We start from the raw sequence: 21,954 nt of genomic DNA, 5'->3' as shown, positions 1-21,954 counted from the left end.
CTGCGCGGCCGGAAATGTGCGCATCGCTGACCCCGTCACATGATCGGGGGTCAGCAATGCATCAGGATGGTAACCATAGAGGTCCTTGAGACCTCTATCGTTACTAATGCTGGCCTGCTGTGAGCGCCATCTTGTGGTTGGCGCTCATAGCAATCCTTCATTTCAGCTACATTGCAGCGATCTAATGATTGTTGCTATGTAGCTGAGCCGATCGAGTGGTGCCAGCTTCTAGCCTATCATGGAGGCTATTGAAGCATGGCAAAAGTTTAAAAAAATGTTTTTAAAAATATGAAATAAATAAAAAACATATAAAAGTTTAAATTACCCCCCTTTCACCACATCCAAAATAAAACAATAGAAAAAAAATCAAACCTACACATATTTGGTAACTCCGTGTTCAGAATCGCCTGATCTATAACAAAAAAGAATTAACTTGATTGATCGCTAAACAGCGTAGCGATAAAAAAATTAGAAACGGCAGAATTACGTTTTTTTGGTCGCCGCGACATTGCATTAAAATACAATAACGGGCGATCAAAAGAATGTGTCTGCACAAACGTGGTATCATTAAAAACGTCAGCTCAGCTCGCAAAAAATAAGCCCTCACCTGACCCCAGATCACGAAAAATGGAGACGCTACGGGTATTGGAAAATGGTGCATTTTTTTTTTTTTAGCAAAGTTTTGAATTTTTTTTCACCACTTAGATAAAAAAACAACCTGGGTGTGTTAGGTGTCTTTGAGCTCGTAATGACCTGGAGAATCATAATATCAGGTCAGTTTTAGCATTTAGTGAACCTAGCAGAAAAGCCAAACAAAAAACAAGTGTTGGATTGCACTTGTTTTGCAATTTCACCACACTTGGAATTTTTTTCCCATTTCCTAGTACAAGACATGGTAAAACCAATGGCGTTGATCAAAAGTACAACTTGTCCCGCAAAAATAAGGCCTCACATGACCATATTGACAGAAAAATAAAAAGGTTATTGCTCTGGGAAGGAGGGGAGCGAAAAAGGAAAATGCAAAAGGGAAAAAGGGCCGCGGCGTGAAGGGGTTAAGCTCTGTTTTAAGCTATCGATGAACAGTTGTCATTCATTCAAGTTATATAGTGGAACTCCCAATTCCTGAATTAAACCATCTTATGTTATGCTATAAACAAAGCCATTATCACTTCTAATGTATTTCAGAAATGAACTTTCTCTGGATTGAGAGAAGGATATCTTTACTCCCTTTCCAGGCAAGTTTTTCTCATGAAGTCTTGATGCTAGGAGTTGTGAAGCCTTTTTTGATAGTCCCAAATCTCATGCCAAATCACTCAGCTCATGCTGGTCAAATCCCTTACTGAGACATTTTCAAAATCTTTGTTGTCGCTTTGTTCCTTATCATAATGCTATTTTTGAAAAGAGGGTAGTTCAAGGAAAACTGGCACAGGGATTTCAGCTGAATTAGGCACCAACATATAGCTATGTAGACTAGGATGCTATTTTTTTTATATATATTTTGTTTTGTTATATCCTGAAGTTTTCACTTTACAAAAAGAACTCTTGAAATGATCTCTTGGCTCTCGCCAAACTATAGGTATGCCAAATGGCATCTTATCCCATGCTCCCAATGTCCACATCTGTAAACTCTGCACACACTGCTTGTACACCTTGTGAGGGGCACAAGACTTAACTTGATCGCCAAGTTTTACTTTGAAATATGTAAAATAAGCTTACTTGACAAATGTGCTGATGTTTGTCCTTTGACTAGGAATGGTGAAACTGACACAGATATAACAAAAGGGATGTTTGAGAACTTACAATGAGAAATAGCAGAGACAGATAGGATCTGAAAGAAAAAAATCAAATAAGTGTCTAAATAAAAAAATGTGTGCAGATGATTGGAATACGTTTCATTATATAGAGCAGTCCACAACATTTCTGCACACTGTTCCATGTGTAACTGAATAGTATAGACAAATAACCTGTTGCCAGTCGCTAAGGTCATCCTCCACCTCTCTCCACTCTGCCGTGGGCACCTACCTGATGAATGTGAAATTTTTTCTTCAAAACATATTATATTCAGTATGCAAAATAGGGGGCAGGTCACTGAGGGATCAGCGACCTGTTAGAAGCCATACACATGAATATGTAAGCAGAGAACCACACAAAGCTCCCCTACAGGCCGCCCCGAGGCACGAGCAGATCAATAACTGAAAGCTGAAAATAAAGATTAAATAACAACCACAAGACAGATTTCACCAACCAAGGCATCATTTTAATTAGTATCACGGCGCCATCCTGACACTGTCTGTAAGTTACTGTGCACAATCCTGCTGATTTAGTTATGGAGCCCAATAGCTGGAAGGTATGCCTCTGGAAGTACCTCTATTATTGTTAAATGTTGGTGTAGGCTATATATCCACTAAGTACTTGCACTGATTTTGTTTGAACTGTTTACGCAGTACATTTATTTAATGACCTTCGCCGCAGTTTAATATTTGGAAGCATTTATATTGCTTTCTTCTCTGGCACAGCTTATTCTGTAATGTTTATCAAACTACTTTATGCAAAGTCATATGTGGAAAATAAAATGCATGGCTGACTTCTAAGATTTATAGATTGCTCTGACAATGCCCTATTGGAACCTGCCAGTAGTTTGGAAATGAATAAAATTCATCTATTTCCATAATCATTTATTTGGCTTGTGACTGATTTATAAAGGAGCCTTTTCTTCCGCTTGTTTTCATCACAGATGGCAGAAAATAAGAATAGTACAGTTGCTTGGGGGTTATCTGTCCATTAAACGACAATTTCTGCTGTACAAATATGTGCGCCAGAGCATAAATCGTGCACACAAATTGCTGGTATCATTCACCTTTCCCTTTGGTCCCACAGCTCAGTGATTTACAAAGTGCTTATGAGAATGCTAGGCGAGCAGCTCAGCAAGCAAGGAGGAAGTGCAAGCACTTGACCTCTGACCTTGAGGACACAAGAGTGTTAATGGAAAACCAACAGATCCGGAACCATGAGTTAGAAAAAAGACAAAGAAAGTAAGAGAAAACCATAAATATTATTTTAATAAAAAATATCTAATGCGTTGGCTGTTATTGTCATTTATTAACAATTTATTTATATGATGTTCGGCCTAACTGATGTTTTACATGTCATATGTTGTATGATATTCCAATGTTGTATGATGATGGATTGAATTGTTTTATATAAACCCATCTTTCCAACATGAAAATAACAATCCCCCCCAATGTTGTATTGGTATAGTTAATGGGGAATTCAACAATAAGAATATTATCAAATGTTTCTAATATATGGTACTTTTTGAATTTGTTGTGGTTTCCGAGACTTTAATTGCAATCATTCAATGGGATGTTTCATTATTTACTTTCATAGAATCAGGTACATGAGGCTTGATACATGTTGCTCTTCCATCCTTAATTAAAGCAGTTAGTCATCTTTGGGTACATTTTTTTTTATTTAAATGCATGTATTTTGGGCTAAAAATCATTTTTGCAATTTTGTTTCAATATTTTGCACTGTTTGCCTTTTACAGGTTTTTTTGGTTCCCAGCCCATTCAACTTTAAAGAGGTTTTATAAAACCTAATAGCCAACCTAATATTTAATATTTAACTATCTCATTTTAAAAACTAAGCCCTTTTGCAATTTATATGAATTAACATTAGTCTCCTCCAGTCAAAAAGCAGCTTTCCCATATGAGATGTTTTATACCGTATGTACTCGAGTATAAGCCGAGATTTTCAGCCCACTTTTTTGGGCTGAAGGTGACCCTCTCGTCTTATACTCAGTCGAGTCATTGTCGGGGGGAAGGTTGGCGGGGGAGCGGCGCGGTGACATACTCACCTGCTCCTGGCACTGTCCCTGTTGTGAATTCTGTTATCGAACTCCCTCCTGTGGTCATGAATGGTACTTCGGCGAGTTCTGTCCATGGACTCCCTCTGGTGGCTGTGAGTGGAGCTGCTGGTTCTGAGGTTCCTTCCACAGGTGACCTAGTTTAGTTTTAGGCTGGTTGCTCTATTTAACTCCACTCTGATCGTTACTCCATGCCAGCTGTCAATGTTCTTGTACTGGTTCAGTTCGCTCTTGGATCTTTCTGGTGACCTGTCTACTCCAGCAGAAGCTAAGTCCCTGCTAGTTATTATTCGTTCATTGTTTCCTTGTCCAGCTGGCTATTATGATCTTGCCTTGCTAGTTGGAAGCTCTGGGATGCAGAGTGGCACCTCCGCACCGTGAGTCGGTGCGGAGGTCTTTTTGCACACTCTGCATGGTCATTTGTAGTTTTTAAATGACTAAACGGCACACATATACACTATATCTACAGTATACATAAAATAAAGAAATGGAATAATAATCTAAAATTTATAGAACATAAAATACTTTCCATAAAATTGATATATATAGTGCATAAAAAGTGTGACACAAAAGAAGTGGAACCCACTCAATATATAGAGAACACCAAACCTAAAGCAAGGATCACAGAAAAGAAGTACCACCAGGCTAGGATGTGCAAATATTCAATTTATTTATTTATTATGATAACACATGATAATACAGAAATATAAAATATTAAAAAGGATGTGCACTGCAGGACATATACTGCTATAGATATTACATAAATATGTATAAAATAGTAAGCCTCAATAGGTAAAACCTGATGCCGAAAAAAGAAAAAATGTTTTTTTGTGTAAAAAATTATTTTGTATATATATATATATATATATATATATATATATATATATATATCTGTATGAAACACACACAAATACATATATATATATAAACAAATAAAGTGCTCAAGTGCTGTGATAAATAATAATGTATTGCAATGGTCCAATATATTATATACCAGGGCCAATATAAGAACACCACTGTGAGTAAAAAACGTGATTAAAAAGAAGTTAGGAGCATACAGGTACCTTAATAGGATTACTGTCCTAGTGCCCTGGATTGGAAATCTATGTCTGTGTCCGGCTGGGGTTGTCAGGGGTACATGGTGATGTTCCATTGCTGTCAATTTCGCCTTCCACTCCTTCTGAAGTCCCTGAATTTTTGTCAGATTACCAGGATGTATTTGATGAGCCCAAATCCAGTGCCCTACCTCCTCATAGGGACTGCGATTGTGCTATTAATTTGATTCCTGGTAGTAAGTTTCCTAAGGGCCGACTGTTTAATTTATCTGTACCAGAGCACGCAGCTATGCGGAGTTATATAAAGGAATCCTTGGAGAAAGGTCATATTCGCCCGTCGTCATCACCGTTGGGAGCAGGGTTCTTTTTTGTGGCCAAGAAGGATGGTTCTTTGAGACCATGTATTGATTACCGCCTTCTTAATAAGATCACGGTCAAATTTCAGTACCCTTTGCCGCTGCTGTCTGATTTATTTGCTCGGATTAAGGGGGCTAGTTGGTTCACCAAGATAGATCTTCGAGGGGCGTAAAATCTTGTGCGAATTAAACAGGGCGACGAATGGAAAACAGCATTTAATACGCCCGAGGGCCATTTTGAGTACCTGGTTATGCCATTCGGGCTTTCTAATGCTCCATCTGTGTTTCAGTCCTTTATGCATGACATCTTCCGAGAGTACCTGGATAGATTCATGATTGTATATTTGGATGATATTTTGGTCTTTTCGGATGATTGGGAGTCTCATGTGAAGCAGGTCAGAATGGTGTTCCAGGTCCTTCGTGCGAATTTCTTGTTTGTGAAGGGGTCTAAATGTCTCTTTGGAGTTCAGAAGGTTTCATTTTTGGGTTTCATTTTTTCCCCTTCTTCTATCGAGATGGACCCTGTTAAAGTTCAGGCCATTTATGATTGGACTCAGCCGACATCTGTGAAGAGCCTGCAGAAGTTCCTGGGCTTTGCTAATTTTTACCGTCGCTTCATTGCTAATTTTTCTAGTGTTGCTAAACCGTTGACTGATTTGACCAAGAAAGGTGCTGATGTGGTCAATTGGTCCTCTGCGGCTGTAGAGGCTTTTCAGGAGTTGAAGCGTCATTTTTCTTCTGCCCCTGTGTTGTGCCAGCCAGATGTTTTGCTCCCGTTTCAGGTCGAGGTTGATGCTTCTGAGATTGGAGCAGGGGCTGTTTTGTCGCAAAGAAGTTCTGATGGCTCGGTGATGAAACCATGTGCCTTCTTTTCTAGAAAATTCTCGCCTGCTGAGCGCAATTATGATGTTGGCAATCGAGAATTGTTGGCCATGAAGTGGGCATTCGAGGAGTGGCGACATTGGCTTGAAGGAGCCAAGCATCGCGTGGTGGTCTTGACGGATCACAAGAATCTGACTTATCTCGAGTCTGCCAAACGGTTGAATCCTAGACAGGCTCGTTGGTCGCTGTTTTTCTCCCGTTTTGATTTTGTGGTTTCGTACCTTCCGGGCTCTAAAATGTGAAGGCTGATGCCCTGTCAAGGAGTTTTGTGCCTGACTCTCCGGGTGTTCCTGAGCCGGCGGGTATTCTCAAAGAGGGGGTAATTTTGTCTGCTATCTCCCCTGATTTGCGGCGGGTGCTGCAGAAGTTTCAGGCTGATAGACCTGACCGTTGTCCAGCGGAGAAACTGTTTGTCCCTGATAGATGGACTAGTAGAGTTATCTCTGAGGTTCATTGTTCGGTGTTGGCTGGTCATCCTGGAATCTTTGGTACCAGAGATTTGGTGGCTAGATCCTTTTGGTGGCCTTCTTTGTCACGGGATGTGCGCTCTTTTGTGCAGTCCTGTGGGACTTGTGCTCGGGCTAAGCCTTGCTGTTCTCGTGCCAGTGGGTTGCTTTTGCCCTTGCCGGTCTCGAAGAGGCCCTGGACACATATTTCCATGGATTTTATTTCAGATCTCCCTGTCTCTCAAAGGATGTCGGTCATTTGGGTGGTTTGTGATCGCTTCTCTAAGATGGTCCATTTGGTACCCTTGTCTAAATTGCCTTCCTCCTCTGATTTGGTGCCATTGTTTTTCCAGCATGTGGTGCGTTTGCATGGCATTCCGGAGAACATCGTCTCGGACAGAGGTTCCCAGTTTGTTTCGAGGTTTTGGCGGTCCTTTTGTGCTAAGATGGGCATTGATTTGTCTTTTTCCTTGGCTTTCCATCCTCAGACAAATGGCCAAACCGAACAAACTAACCAGACTTTGGAAACATATCTGAGATGCTTTGTTTCTGCTGATCAGGATGATTGGGTGTCTTTCTTGCCTTTGGCTGAGTTCGCCCTTAATATTCGGGCCAGCTCGGCTACTTTGGTTTCGCCTTTTTTCTGTAATTCCGGTTTCCATCCTCGTTTCTCTTCAGGGCAGGTTGAGCCTTCGGACTGTCCTGGTGTGGATACTGTGGTGGACAGGTTGCAGCAGATTTGGACTCATGTGGTGGACAATTTGACATTGTCTCAGGACAAGGCTCAACGTTTCGCTAACCGCCGGCGCTGTGTTGCTCCCCGACTTCGTGTTGGGGATTTGGTTTGGTTGTCGTCTCGTTATGTTCCTATGAAGGTTTCCTCTCCTAAGTTTAAGCCTCGTTTTATTGGTCCGTATAAGATTTCTGAAGTTCTCAGTCCTGTGTTATTTCGTTTGGCCCTTCCAGCTTCTTTTGCCATCCATAATGTGTTCCATAAGTCGTTATTACGGAGATACGTGGCGCCTATGGTTCTCTCCGTTGACCCTCCTGCCCCGGTGTTGGTCGAGGGGGAGTTGGAGTATGTGGTGGAGAAGATTTTGGATTCTCGCATTTCGAGACGGAAACTCCAGTACCTGGTCAAGTGGAAGGGTTATGGTCAGGAAGATAATTCCTGGGTTGTTGCCTCTGATGTTCATGCTGCCGATCTGGTTTGTGCCTTTCATTTGGCTCGTCCTGATCGGCCTGGGGGTTCTGGTGAGGGTTCGGTGACCCCTCCTCAAGGGGGGGGGGGTACTGTTGTGAATTCTGTTATCGAACTCCCTCCTGTGGTCATGAATGGTACTTCGGCGAGTTCTGTCCATGGACTCCCTCTGGTGGCTGTGATTGGAGCTGCTGGTTCTGAGGTTCCTTCCACAGGTGACCTAGTTTAGTTTTAGGCTGGTTGCTCTATTTAACTCCACTCTGATCGTTACTCCATGCCAGCTGTCAATGTTCTTGTACTGGTTCAGTTCGCTCTTGGATCTTTCTGGTGACCTGTCTACTCCAGCAGAAGCTAAGTCCCTGCTAGTTATTATTCGTTCATTGTTTCCTTGTCCAGCTGGCTATTATGATTTTGCCTTGCTAGTTGGAAGCTCTGGGATGCAGAGTGGCACCTCCGCACCGTGCGGAGGTCTTTTTGCACGCTCTGCGTGGTCTTTTGTTGTTTTTGTGCTGACCGCAAAGTTACCTTTCCTATCCTCAGTCTGTTTAGTAAGTCTGGCCTCCCTTTGCTGAAACCTGTTTCAATTCTGTGTTTGTGACTTTCATCTTTACTCACAGTCAATATATGTGGGGGGCTGCCTTTTCCTTTGGGGAATTTCTCTGAGGCAAGGTAGGCTTTATTTTCTATCTCTAGGGCTAGTTAGCTCTTAGGCTGTGAAGAGGCGTCTAGGTAGAGTTAGGTACGCTCCACGGCTATTTCTAGATGTGTGATAGGATTAGGGGTTGCGGTCAGCAGAGTTCCCACTTCCCAGAGCTTGTCCTGTGTGCGTTTACCCATCAAGTCGTTCCCGGTGCTCCTAACCACCAGGTCCATAACATGTCCCTGCATGTCTGATGGTCTCCGATCAGCTCTTCCTGTGTTCAGCGGTCAAGTGGTACCGCTCATTAAAGTAATGAATATGGACGCATTTTCATTACTGTAATGAGCGGTACGTGACCGCTGAACACAGGAAGACGCCGTCGACTCCCGTAGACCATCTGACAGTGAGACGCTGCCAGGGACTCCGCCGGGAGCAGGTGAGTTTATCGGGGAGATGAGCATTGCGCGATAGTCACCTTCCTCATTACACCACTGCGCGCCGCTCTGTCTTCCATCCTCTGCACTGTTCAGGTCAGAGGGCGCGATGATGCGATTAGTGTGTGCACCGTCCTCTGCCTGAACAGTCAGTGCAGAGGATGGAAGACAGAGCAGCGCGCAGTGGTGGAACGAGGAAGGTGACTATCGTAAGTGCCAGGGGCCTGAGCGAAGAGAGGTGAGTATGTGATTTTTTTTTTATTTTAATCGCAGCAACAGCAAATGGGGCAAATGTGTGGAGCATCTTAGGGGGCCACAATTGTTATGATCTGGTGGCCTTGGAGCAGCATGAGACGTGCTCTGGAAAAGGTGGCCCCTGTACTGACCGCAAACCCTGAACCTAGCAGCGCAACTAGAAGTAGCCGTGGGGGGTACCTAACACTCCCTAGACCCCTCGACACAGCCTAAGAAACTAACTACCCCTAAAGACAGAAACAGGAAACCTATCTTGCCTCAGAGAAAATCCCCAAAGGACAGACAGCCCCCCATATATATTGACTGTGAGAGGAGAGGGAAAAAACATACGCAGACATGAACTCAGAATTTAGCATAGGAGGCCATACTAGCTAAATAGAAAGAATAGAACAGAGTGCTATGCGGTCAGTATTAAAACACTAGAAAATATCCACCACAGAAAATACAAAACACCACATCTGACTAAAGACATGGAGGGTATATCTGCATCTCCAGAGACACAGCAAGGCTGCAAAAAATACTTCACAGACAAAGCTGGACAAGAAAAAACATGAAATTGCACAGAACTATAAGGTCCACAGCAGGTGGACAGCAAAAACAAAGCCAGGACTTATCTTTGAAGAAAAGCACAGCGAACAGGAGAGACCAGAAGGGATGTGAATCCTCCAAAAACAATGGACAACTGGCAGGGACTAAAGAGTCCTGCAAAGCTATATACCCCAGTCAGTTTTGCAATTAGCAGATACACCTGTCCAATCCTGCAGTCCAGGCACAACTGCATTACCCTCTACAACCACCGGAGGGAGCCCAAAAGCTGAATTCACAACACACAATGTATGGAGCATCGTATGGGGCCACAATGTATGGAGCATCTCATGGGGCCATAATGTATAAAGCATCATATGGGGCCACAATGTATGGAGCATCTCATGAGCCATAATGTATGGAGCATCTCATGGGGCCATAATGTGTGGAGCATCTTATGGGGCCATAATGTATGGAGCATCTTATAGGGCCATAATGTGTGGAGCATCTTATGGGGCATAATGTATGGAGCATCTTATGGGGCCATAATGTATGGAGCATCTTATGGGGCCATAATGTATGGAGTATCTTATGGGGCCATAATGTATGGAGCATCTTATGGAGCATAATGTGTGGAGTATCTTATGGGGCCATAATGTATGGAGCATCTTATGGGGACATAATGTGTGGAGAATCTCATGGGCCATAAAGTTTGGAGCATCTTATGGGGCATAATGTGTGGAGCATCTCATGGGGCATAATGTATGGAGCAAATTATGGGGCCATAATGTATGGAGCATCCTATGGGGCCATAATGTATGGAGCATCTCATGGGGCCATAATGTGTGGAACATCTTATGGGGCCATAATGTATGGAGCATCTTAAGGGGCCATAATGTATGGAGTATCTTATGGGGCCATAATGTATGGAGCATCTTATGGAGCATAATGTGTGGAGTATCTTATGAGGCCATAATGTATGGAGCATCTTACGGGGACATAATGTGTGGAGCATCTCATGGGCCATAAAGTTTGGAGCATCTTATGGGGCATAATGTGTGGAGCATCTCATGGGGCATAATGTATGGAGCAAATTATGGGGCCATAATGTATGGAGCATCCTATGGGGCCATAATGTATGGAGCATCTCATGGGGCCATAATGTGTGGAACATCTTATGGGGCCATAATGTATGGAGCATCTTAAGGGGCCATAATGTATGGAGTATCTTATGGGGCCATAATGTATGGAGCATCTTATGGAGCATAATGTGTGGAGTATCTTATGAGGCCATAATGTATGGAGCATCTTATGGGGACATAATGTGTGGAGCATCTCATGGGCCATAAAGTTTGGAGCATCTTATGGGGGCATAATGTGTGGAGCATCTCATGGGGCATAATGTATGGAGCAAATTATGGGGCCATAATGTATGGAGCATTTTATGGGGTCATAACGTGTGGAGCATCTTGTGGGGCATAATGTGTGGAGCATCTTATGGGGCCATAATGTGTGGAGCATCTCATGGAGCATAATGTGTGGAGCATCTCATGTGGCATAATGTATGGAGCATCTCATGGGGCCATAATGTATGGAGCATCCTATGGGGCCATAATGTATGGAGCATTTCATGGGGCCATAATGTGTGGAACATCTTATGGGGCCATAATGTATGGAGCATCTTATGGGTACATAATGTGTGGAGCATCTCATGGGCCATAAAGTTTGGAGCATCTTATGGGGCATAATGTGTGGAGCATCTCATGGGGCATAATGTATGGAGCAAATTATGGGGCCATAATGTATGGAGCATTTTATGGGGTCATAATGTGTGGAGCATCTTGTGGGGCATAATGTGTGGTGCATCTTATTGGGCCATAATGTATGGAGCATCTTATTGGGCCATAATGTATGGAGCATCTTATGGGGCCATAGTGTATGGAGCATCTTATAGGGCCATGATGTATGGAGCATCTTATGGGGTATAATGTGTGGAGTATCTCATGGGGCATAATGTGTGAAGCATCTTATGGGTAGTGTTGAGCGATACCGTCCGATACTTGAAAGTATCGGTATCGGATAGTATCGGCCGATACCCGAAAAATATCGGATATCGCCGATACCGATATCCGATACCAATACAAGTCAATGGGACATCAAGTATCGGAATGTATCCTCATGGATCCCAGGGTCTGAAGGAGAGGAAACTCTCCTTCAGGCCCTGGGATCCATATTAAAGTGTAAAATAAAGAATTAAAATAAAAAATATTGTTATATTCACCTCTCCGGCGGCCCCTGGACATCAGCGGGAGGATCCGGCGTCCGGCACGGCTTCTTTCTTCAAAATGCGCGCCTTTAGGACCTGTGGAATGACGTCCCGGCTTCTGATTGGTCGCGTGCCGCCCATGTGATCGCCACGCGACCAATCAGAAGCCGCGACGTCATTCCTCAGGTCCTAAAAGGCGCTCATTCTAGGACTTTAGCTGAGGAATGACGTCGCGGCTTCTGATTGGTCGCGTGGCGGTCACATGGGCGGCACGCGACCAATCAGAAGCCGGGACGTCATACCACAGGTCCTAAAGGCGCGCATTTTGAAGAAAGAAGCCGTGCCGGACGCCGGATCCTCCCGCTGATGTCCAGGGGCCGCCGGAGAGGTGAATATAACAATATTTTTTATTTTAATTCTTTATTTTACACTTTAATATGGATCCCAGGGCCTGAAGGAGAGTTTCCTCTCCTTCAGACCCTGGGATCCATGAGGATACATTCCGATACTTGATGTCCCATTGACTTGTATTGGTATCGGATATATATATCACAAAAATATCGGATCTCGGTATCGGAATTCCGATACCGCAAGTATCGGCCGATACCCGATACTTGCGGTATCGGAAGGCTCAACACTACTTATGGGCCATAATGTGCGGAGCATGTTAGGCTACTTTCACACTAGCCTCAGTACGGGGCCATCGCCATGCCTCGGCCCGACGTACCGACGTAAACTGCGAAAAAAATGAACAACGGGGGCAGCGGATGCAGTTTTACAACGCATCCGCTGCCCCATTGTAAGGTCCGTGGAGGAGGGGGCGGAGTTCCGGCCGTGCATGCGCAGTTGGAAATGGCGGACACGACGCACAAAAAACGTTACATGCAACTTTTTTTGTGCCGACGGTCTGCCAAAACACGACGCATCCGTCGCACGACGGATGCGACGTGTGGCCATACGTCGCAATGCATCGGCTAATACAAGTCTATGGAAAAAAAAGGCATCCTGCGGGCAACTTTGCAGGATGCGTTTTTTCTCCAAAACGACACATTGCGAAGTACGTCACACATCGCTAGTGTGAAAGTAGCTTTATTGGGCCATAATGTGTGGAGCATCTTATGGGGCCATCAACCTTTATGCAGCATTGTATGGGGCAAATGTTTCTATGGAGCATCTTATGGGGCCATTATTAACCTTTGTGCAGCATTATATGGGGCATATTTTAATATGCGGGATTATATGGGGCGTATTTTGTATGGAGCATCTTATGGGGTCCATCATGAACTGTATGGAGCATTATATGGGGCTCCTGATTCAATATGGATATTCAAAAACACTTAACCTACTGATGTCTCAATTAATTTTATTTTTTTTGGTATCTATTTTTATTTTTGACATTTACCGGTAGCTGCTGCATTTTCCACCCTAGGCTTATGCTTGAGTCATTAAGTTTTCCCAGTTTTTTGTGGCAAAATTAGGGGGGTCGGCTGATACTAGGGTCGGCTTATACTCGAGTATATACCGCAATTGGAGGAGGCTCATTTACAGGTCTGATCACATGTTCCTCCACCAGCAGCCATTGTATGGAAAGAACTGCTGATCAGTTTGTGAGGAAAGCTGCACTAACAAGAGAAAGTTGCTGACCTTTTTTTTTTACTAAGAATCCATCAGCTAGCTCATTCTGACAGTTTAACAGTCTCCTTTTCTGAGCTTCTCTCAGCTGATTTAGTCCACAGATTATATTAATGTTGTGTATCAGGAAGAAAGTCTGTAAAAGTCTAATGGTTTAACCCCTTCATGACCCAGCCTATTTTGACCTTAAAGACCTTGCCGTTTTTTGCAATTCTGACCAGTGTCCCTTTATGAGGTAATAACTCAGGAACGCTTCAACGGATCCTAGAGGTTCTGAGATTGTTTTTTCGTGACATATTGGGCTTCATGTTAGTGGTAAATTTAGGTCAATAAATTCTGCGTTTATTTGTGATAAAAATGGAAATTTGGCGAAAATTTTGAAAATTTCGCAATTTTCACATTTTGAATTTTTATTCTGTTAAACCAGAGAGATATGTGACACAAAATAGTTAATAAATAACATTTCCCACATGTTTACTTTACATCAGCACAATTTTGGAAACAAAATTTTTTTTTGTTAGGAAGTTATAAGGGTTAAAATTTGACCAGCGATTTCTCATTTTTACAACGAAATTTACAAAACCATTTTTTTTAGAGACCACCTCACATTTGAAGTCAGTTTGAGGGGTCTATATGGCTGAAAATACCCAAAAGTGACACCATTCTAAAAACTGCACCCCTCAAGGTGCACAAAACCACATTCAAGAAGTTTATTAACCCTTCAGGTGCTTCACAGCAGCAGAAGCAACATGGAAGGAAAAAATGAACATTTAACTTTTTAGTCACAAAAATTATCCTTTAGCAACAATTTTTTTATTTTCCCAATGGTAAAAGGAGAAACTAAACAACGAAAGTTGTTGTCCAATTTGTCCTGAGTACGCTGATACCTCATATGTGGGGGTAAACCACTGTTTGGGCGCACGGCAGGGCTTGGAAGGGAAGGAGCGCCATTTGACTTTTTGAATCAAAAATTGGCTCCACTCTTTAGCGGACACCATGTCACGTTTGGAGAGCCCCCGTGTGCCTAAAAATTGGAGCTCCCCCACAAGTGACCCCATTTTGGAAACTAGACGCCCCAAGGAACTTATGTAGACGCATAGTGAGCACTTTGAACCCCCAGGTGCTTCACAAATTGATCCGTAAAAATGAAAAAGTACTTTTTTTTCACAAAAAAATTCTTTTTGCCTCAATTTTTTCATTTTCACATGGGCAACAGGATAAAATGGATCCTAAAATGTGTTGGGCAATTTCTCCTGAGTACACCGATACCTCACATGTGGGGGTAAACCACTGTTTGGGCACATGGTAAGGCTCGGAAGGGAAGGAGCGCCATTTGACTTTTTGAATGAAAAATTATTTCCATCGTTAGCGGACACCATGTCGCGTTTGGATAGCTCCTGCGTGCCTAAACATTGGTGCTCCCCCACAAGTGACCCCATTTTGGAAACTAGACCCCCCAAGGAACTTATTTAGATGCCTAGTGAGCACTTTAAACCCTCAGGTGCTTCACAAATTGATCTGTAAAAATGAAAAAGTACTTTTTTTTTCACAAAAAAATTATTTTCGCCTCAATTTTTTCATTTTCACATGGGCAGTAGGATAATATGGATCATAAAATTTGTTGGGCAATTTCTCCCGAGTACGTCGATACCTCATATGTGGGGGTAAACCAAACCACTGTTTGGGCACTCGGCAGGGCTCGGAAGGGAAGGCGCGCCATTTGACTTTTTGAATGGAAAATTAGCTCCAATTGTTAGCGGACACCATGTCGCGTTTGGAGAGCCCCTGTGTGCCTAAACATTGGAGCAACCCCACAAGTGACCCCATTTTGGAAACTAGACCCCCCAAGGAACTTATCTAGATACATATTGAGCACTTTAAACCCCCAGGTGCTTCACAGAAGTTTATAACGCAGAGCCATGAAAATAAAAAATAATTTTTCTTTCCTCAAAAATGATTTTTTAGCCTAGAATTTCCTATTTTGCCAAGGATAATAGGAGAAATTGGACCCCAAATATTGTTGTACAGTTTGTCCTGAGTACGCTGATACCCCATATGTGGGGGTAAACCACTGTTTGGGCGCACGGCAGGGCTCGGAAGGGATGGCACGCCATTTGGCTTTTTAAATGGAAAATTAGCTCCAATCATTAGCAGACACCATGTCACGTTTGGAGAGCCCCTGTGTGCCTAAACATTGGAGATCCCCCAGAAATGACACCATTTTGGAAACTAGACCCCCAAAGGAACTAATCTAGATGTGTGGTGAGGACTTTGAACCCCCAAGTGCTTCACATAAGTTTATAACGCAGAGCCATGAAAATAAAAAAAAAAAATTATTTTCTCAAAAATGATCTTTTAGCCTGCAATTTTTTTATTTTCCCAAGGGTAACAGGAGAAATTTGACCACAAAAGTTGTTGTCCAGTTTCTCCTGAGTACGCTGATACCCCATATGTGGGGGTAAATCACTGTTTGGGCACATGCCGGGGCTCGGAAGTGAAGTAGTGACGTTTTGAAATGCAGACTTTGATGGAATGCTCTGTGGGCGTCACGTTGCGTTTGCAGAGCCCCTGATGTGGCTTAACAGTAGAAACCCCCCACAAGTGACCCCATTTTGGAAACTAGACCCCGAAAGGAACTTATCTAGATGTGTGGTGAGCACTTTGAACCCCCAAGCGCTTCATAGAAGTTTATAATGCAGAGCCGTGAAAATAATAAATACGTTTTCTTTCCTCAAAAATAATTATTTAGCCCAGAATTTTTTAATTTTCCCAAGGGTAACAGGAGAAATTTGACCCCAATATTTGTTGTCCAGTTTCTCCTGAGTACGGTGATACCCCATATGTGGGGGTAAACTACTGTTTGGGCACATGCCGGGGCTTGGAATTGAAGTAGTGACGTTTTGAAATGCAGACTTTGATGGAATGGTCTGCGGGTGTCACGTTGCGTTTGCAGAGCCCCTAATGTGCCTAAACAGTAGAAACCCCCACAAGTGACCCCATTTTAGAAACTAGACCCCCCAAGGAACTTATCTAGATATGTGGTGAGCACTTTGAACCCCCAAGTGCTTCACAGACGTTTACAACGCAGAGCCGTGAAAATAAAAAATCATTTTTCTTTCCTCAAAAATTATGTTTTAGCAAGCATTTTTTTAGATTCACAAGGGTAACAGGAGAAATTGGACCCCAGTAATTGTTGCGCAGTTTGTCCTGAGTATGCTGGTACCCCATATGTGGGGGTAAACCACTGTTTGGGCACACGTCAGGGCTCGGAAGTGAGGGAGCACCATTTGACTTTTTGAATACGAGATTGGCTGGAATCAATGGTGGCGCCATGTTGCGTTTGGAGACCCCTGATGCGCCTAAACAGTGGTAACCCCTCAATTCTAACTCCAACACTAACCCCCCCACACCCCTAACCCTAATCCCAACTGTAGCCACAACCCTAATTCCAACCCTAACCACAACCCTAATTCCAACCCTAACCCTAAGGCTATGTGCCCACGTTGCGGATTCGTGTGAGATATTTCCGCACCATTTTTGAAAAATCCGCGGGTAAAAGGCACTGCGTTTTACCTGCGGATTTTCCGCGGATTTCCAGTGTTTTTTGTGCGGATTTCACCTGCGGATTCCTATTGAGGAACAGGTGTAAAACGCTGCGGAATCCGCACAAAGAATTGACATGCTGCGGAAAATACAACGCAGCGTTTCCGCGCGGTATTTTCCGCACTATGGGCACAGCGGATTTGGTTTTTCATATGTTTACATGGTACTGTAAACCTGATGGAACACTGCTGCGAATCCGCAGCGGCCAATCCACTGCGGATCCGCAGCCAAATCCGCACCGTGTGCACATAGCCTAATTCTAAAGGTATGTGCACACGCTGCGGAAAACGCTGCGGATCCGCAGCAGTTTCCCATGAGTTTACAGTTCAATGTAAACCTACGGGAAACAAAAATCGCTGTACACATGCTGCGTAAAAACTGCACGGAAACGCAGCGGTTTACATTCCGCAGCATGTCACTTCTTTGTGCGGATGCCGCAGCGGTTTTACAACTGCTCCAATAGAAAATCGCAGTTGTAAAACCGCAGTGAAATGCGCAGAAAAAACGCGGTAAATCCGCCATAAATCCGCAGCGGTTTAGCACTGCGGATTTATCAAATCCGCAGCGGAAAAATCCGCAGAGGACCAGAATACGTGTGCACATACCGAAACCCTAACCCTAGCCCTAACCCTACCCCTAACCCTAGCCCTAACCCTAGCCCTAACCCTAACCCTAGCTCTAACCCTACCCCTAACCCTACCCCTAACCCTACCCCTAACCCTACCCCTAACCCTACCCCTAACCCTAACCCTAGTCTAACATTAGTGGGAAAAAAAAAATTTCTTTATTTTTTTTATTGTCCCTACCTATGGGGGTGACAAAGGGGGGGGGGTCATTTATTATTTTTTTTATTTTGATCACTGAGATATAATCTATCTCAGTGATCAAAATGCACTTTGGAACGAATCTGCCGGCCGGCAGATTCGGCGGGCGCACTGCGCATGCACCCGCCATTTTGGAAGATGGCGGCGCCCAGGGAGAAGACGGACGGGACCCCGGCTGGATCGGTAAGTATGATGGGGTGGGGGGGGACCACGGGGGGGGATCGGAGCACGGGGGGGGAATCGGAGCGCGGGAGGGGTGGAACGGAGCACGGGGGGCGTGGAACGGAGCACGGGGGGGCTGGAATGGAGCACGTGGGGGTGGAACGGAGCACCGGGGGGGTGGATCGGAGTGCAGGGGGGGTGATTGGAGCACGGGGGGGTGATTGGAGCACGGGGGGAGCGGACAAGAGCACGGGGGGGAGCGGAGCCCTGTACTGAGGGAAGCCGGAGCAGTGTACCGGCCAGATCGGGGAGCTGGGGGGGCGATCGGAGGGGTGGGGTGGGGGCACATTAGTATTTCCAGCCATGGCCGATGATATTGCAGCATCGGCCATGGCTGGATTGTAATATTTCACCCGTTATAATAGGTGAAATATTACAAATCGCTCTGATTGGCAGTTTCACTTTCAACAGCCAATCAGAGCGATCGTAGCCACGAGGGGGTGAAGCCACCCCCCCTGGGCTAAACTACCACTCCCCCTGTCCCTGCAGATCGGGTGAAATGGGAGTTAACCCTTTCACCCGGCCTGCAGGGACGCGATCTTTCCATGACGCCACATAGGCGTCATGGGTCGGATTGGCACCGACTTTCATGACGCCTACGTGGCGTCATGGGTCGGGAAGGGGTTAAAATTTGTAATAAAACCCAATTGCAAAAATGATTTAAAGCCCAAAATTCAAGCATTTAAAGAGAACCTGTTAAAGCATGATTTTTAAATGTAAAGTAAAGCCATGGCTGAAGTGTTGCTGTAGTACTGATTAAATTGATACCTTTGGTGAAGAAATCCCCTTTGTTGCTCTTCTATAATCTGAATTTGAGGTTTTCTGAAAATTAGATTCTGGTGCACAGAGGCCGGACTGTGCACTGGGTCTTCTCGTCCCTGTCTGTGATTTCTCAGCACTTCTGCCTGCCTCCATTCATAGTAATATAGTAACATAGTTAGTAAGGCCGAAAAAAGACATTTGTCCATCCAGTTCAGCCTATATTCCATCATAATAAATCCCCAGATCTACGTCCTTCTACAGAACCTAATAATTGTATGTTACAATATTGTTCTGCTCCAGGAAGACATCCAGGCCTCTCTTGAACCCCTCGACTGAGTTCGCCATCACCACCTCCTCAGGCAAGCAATTCCAGATTCTCACTGCCCTAACAGTAAAGAATCCTCTTCTATGTTGGTGGAAAAACCTTCTCTCCTCCAGACGCAAAGAATGCCCCCTTGTGCCCGTCACCTTCCTTGGTATAAACAGATCCTCAGCGAGATATTTGTATTGTCCCCTTATATACTTATACATGGTTATTAGATCGCCCCTCAGTCGTCTTTTTTCTAGACTAAATAATCCTAATTTCGCTAATCTATCTGGGTATTGTAGTTCTCCCATCCCCTTTATTAATTTTGTTGCCCTCCTTTGTACTCTCTCTAGTTCCATTATATCCTTCCTGAGCACCGGTGCCCAAAACTGGACACAGTACTCCATGTGTGGTCTAACTAGGGATTTGTACAGAGGCAGTATAATGCTCTCATCATGTGTATCCAGACCTCTTTTAATGCACCCCATGATCCTGTTTGCCTTGGCAGCTGCTGCCTGGCACTGGCTGCTCCAGGTAAGTTTATCGTTAACTAGGATCCCCAAGTCCTTCTCCCTGTCAGATTTACCCAGTGGTGTAATGGTGATATTGATTCCTTCTTCCCATGCGTATAACCTTACATTTATCATTGTTAAACCTCATCTGCCACCTTTCAGCCCAAGTTTCCAACTTATCCAGATCCATCTGTAGAAGAATACTATCTTCTCTTGTATTAACTGCTTTACATAGTTTTGTATCATCTGCAAATATTGATATTTTACTGTATAAACCTTCTACCAGATCATTAATGAATATGTTGAAGAGAACAGGTCCCAATAACGACCCCTGCGGTACCCCACTGGTCACAGCGACCCAGTTAGAGACTATACCATTTATAACCACCCTCTGCTTTCTATCACTAAGCCAGTTACTAACCCATTTACACACATTTTCCCCCAGACCAAGCATTCTCATTTTGTGTACCAACCTCTTGTGCGGCACGGTATCAAACGCTTTGGAAAAATCGAGATATACCACGTCCAATGACTCACCGTGGTCCAGCCTATAGCTTACCTCTTCATAAAAACTGATTAGATTGGTTTGACAGGAGCGATTTCTCATAAACCCATGCTGATATGGAGTTAAACAGTTATTCTCATTGAGATAATCCAGAATAACATCCCTCAGGAACCCTTCAAATATTTTACCAACAATAGAGGTTAGACTTACTGGCCTATAATTTCCAGGTTCACTTTTAGAGCCCTTTTTGAATATTGGCACCACATTTGCTATGCGCCAGTCCTGCGGAACAGACCCCGTCGCTATAGAGTCCCTAAAAATAAAAAGGGGAATTGTCAGGGAGTCACAAAAACACTGAACTTTAGGAAGGCAAAGTTTGACCAGCTTAGAGATGCCCTTGATCTGGTAGACTGGGACAATATCCTCAGAAATAAGAATACAGATAATAAATGGAAAATGTTTAAGAACATCCTAAATAGGCACTGTAAGCGGTTTATAGTGAGGAAAGAATGGTTGTAGATGACGAGGAAAAAGCTAACATATTAAACACCTTCTTCTCCACGGTATTCACGGTGGAAAATGAAATGCAAGGTGAAATCCCAAGAAACAATGAAAACCCTATATTAAGGGTCACCAATCTAACCCAAGAAGAGGTGCGAAACCGGCTAAATAAGCTTAAAATAGATAAATCTCCGGGTCCGGATGGCATACACCCACGAGTACTAAGAGAACTAAGTAATGTAATAGATAAACCATTATTTCTTATTTTTAGGGACTCTATAGCGACGGGGTCTGTTCCGCAGGACTGGCGCATAGCAAATGTGGTGCCAATATTCAAAAAGGGCTCTAAAAGTGAACCTGGAAATTATAGGCCAGTAAGTCTAACCTCTATTGTTGGTAAAATATTTGAAGGGTTTCTGAGGGATGTTATTCTGGATTATCTCAATGAGAATAACTGTTTAACTCCATATCAGCATGGGTTTATGAGAAATCGCTCCTGTCAAACCAATCTAATCAGTTTTTATGAAGAGGTAAGCTATAGGCTGGACCACGGTGAGTCATTGGACGTGGTATATCTCGATTTTTCCAAAGCGTTTGATACCGTGCCGCACAAGAGGTTGGTACACAAAATGAGAATGCTTGGTCTGGGGGAAAATGTGTGTAAATGGGTTAGTAACTGGCTTAGTGATAGAAAGCAGAGGGTGGTTATAAATGGTATAGTCTCTAACTGGGTCGCTGTGACCAGTGGGGTACCGCAGGGGTCGTTATTGGGACCTGTTCTCTTCAACATATTCATTAATGATCTGGTAGAAGGTTTACACAGTAAAATATCGATATTTGCAGATGATACAAAACTATGTAAAGCAGTTAATACAAGAGAAGATAGTATTCTGCTACAGATGGATCTGGATAAGTTGGAAACTTGGGCTGAAAGGTGGCAGATGAGGTTTAACAATGATAAATGTAAGGTTATACACATGGGAAGAAGGAATCAATATCACCATTACACACTGAACGGGAAACCACTGGGTAAATCTGACAGGGAGAAGGACTTGGGGATCCTAGTTAACGATAAACTTACCTGGAGCAGCCAGTGCCAGGCAGCAGCTGCCAAGGCAAACAGGATCATGGGGTGCATTAAAAGAGGTCTGGATACACATG

The 21,954-nt window shown here is 43.8% G+C and overlaps 1 protein-coding gene across 1 annotated transcript in view; it reads left to right on the top strand.

The window, feature by feature from the left end:
• The window catches only part of MYO18B (myosin XVIIIB), a 1,113,366-nt gene that overhangs the window by 638,816 nt on the left and 452,596 nt on the right, over positions 1 to 21,954 (top strand). Inside the window, exon 29 of the mRNA XM_069750613.1 lies at positions 2,878 to 3,032. Coding sequence (XP_069606714.1) covers positions 2,878 to 3,032 — 155 coding nt within the window. The remainder of the gene's footprint in view (positions 1 to 2,877; positions 3,033 to 21,954) is intronic.

The sequence above is a fragment of the Ranitomeya imitator genome, chromosome 1 (genome assembly GCF_032444005.1).
Source record: "Ranitomeya imitator isolate aRanImi1 chromosome 1, aRanImi1.pri, whole genome shotgun sequence".
NCBI lineage: Eukaryota > Metazoa > Chordata > Amphibia > Anura > Dendrobatidae > Ranitomeya > Ranitomeya imitator.
This window is presented reverse-complemented; position numbering and strand designations above follow the sequence as displayed.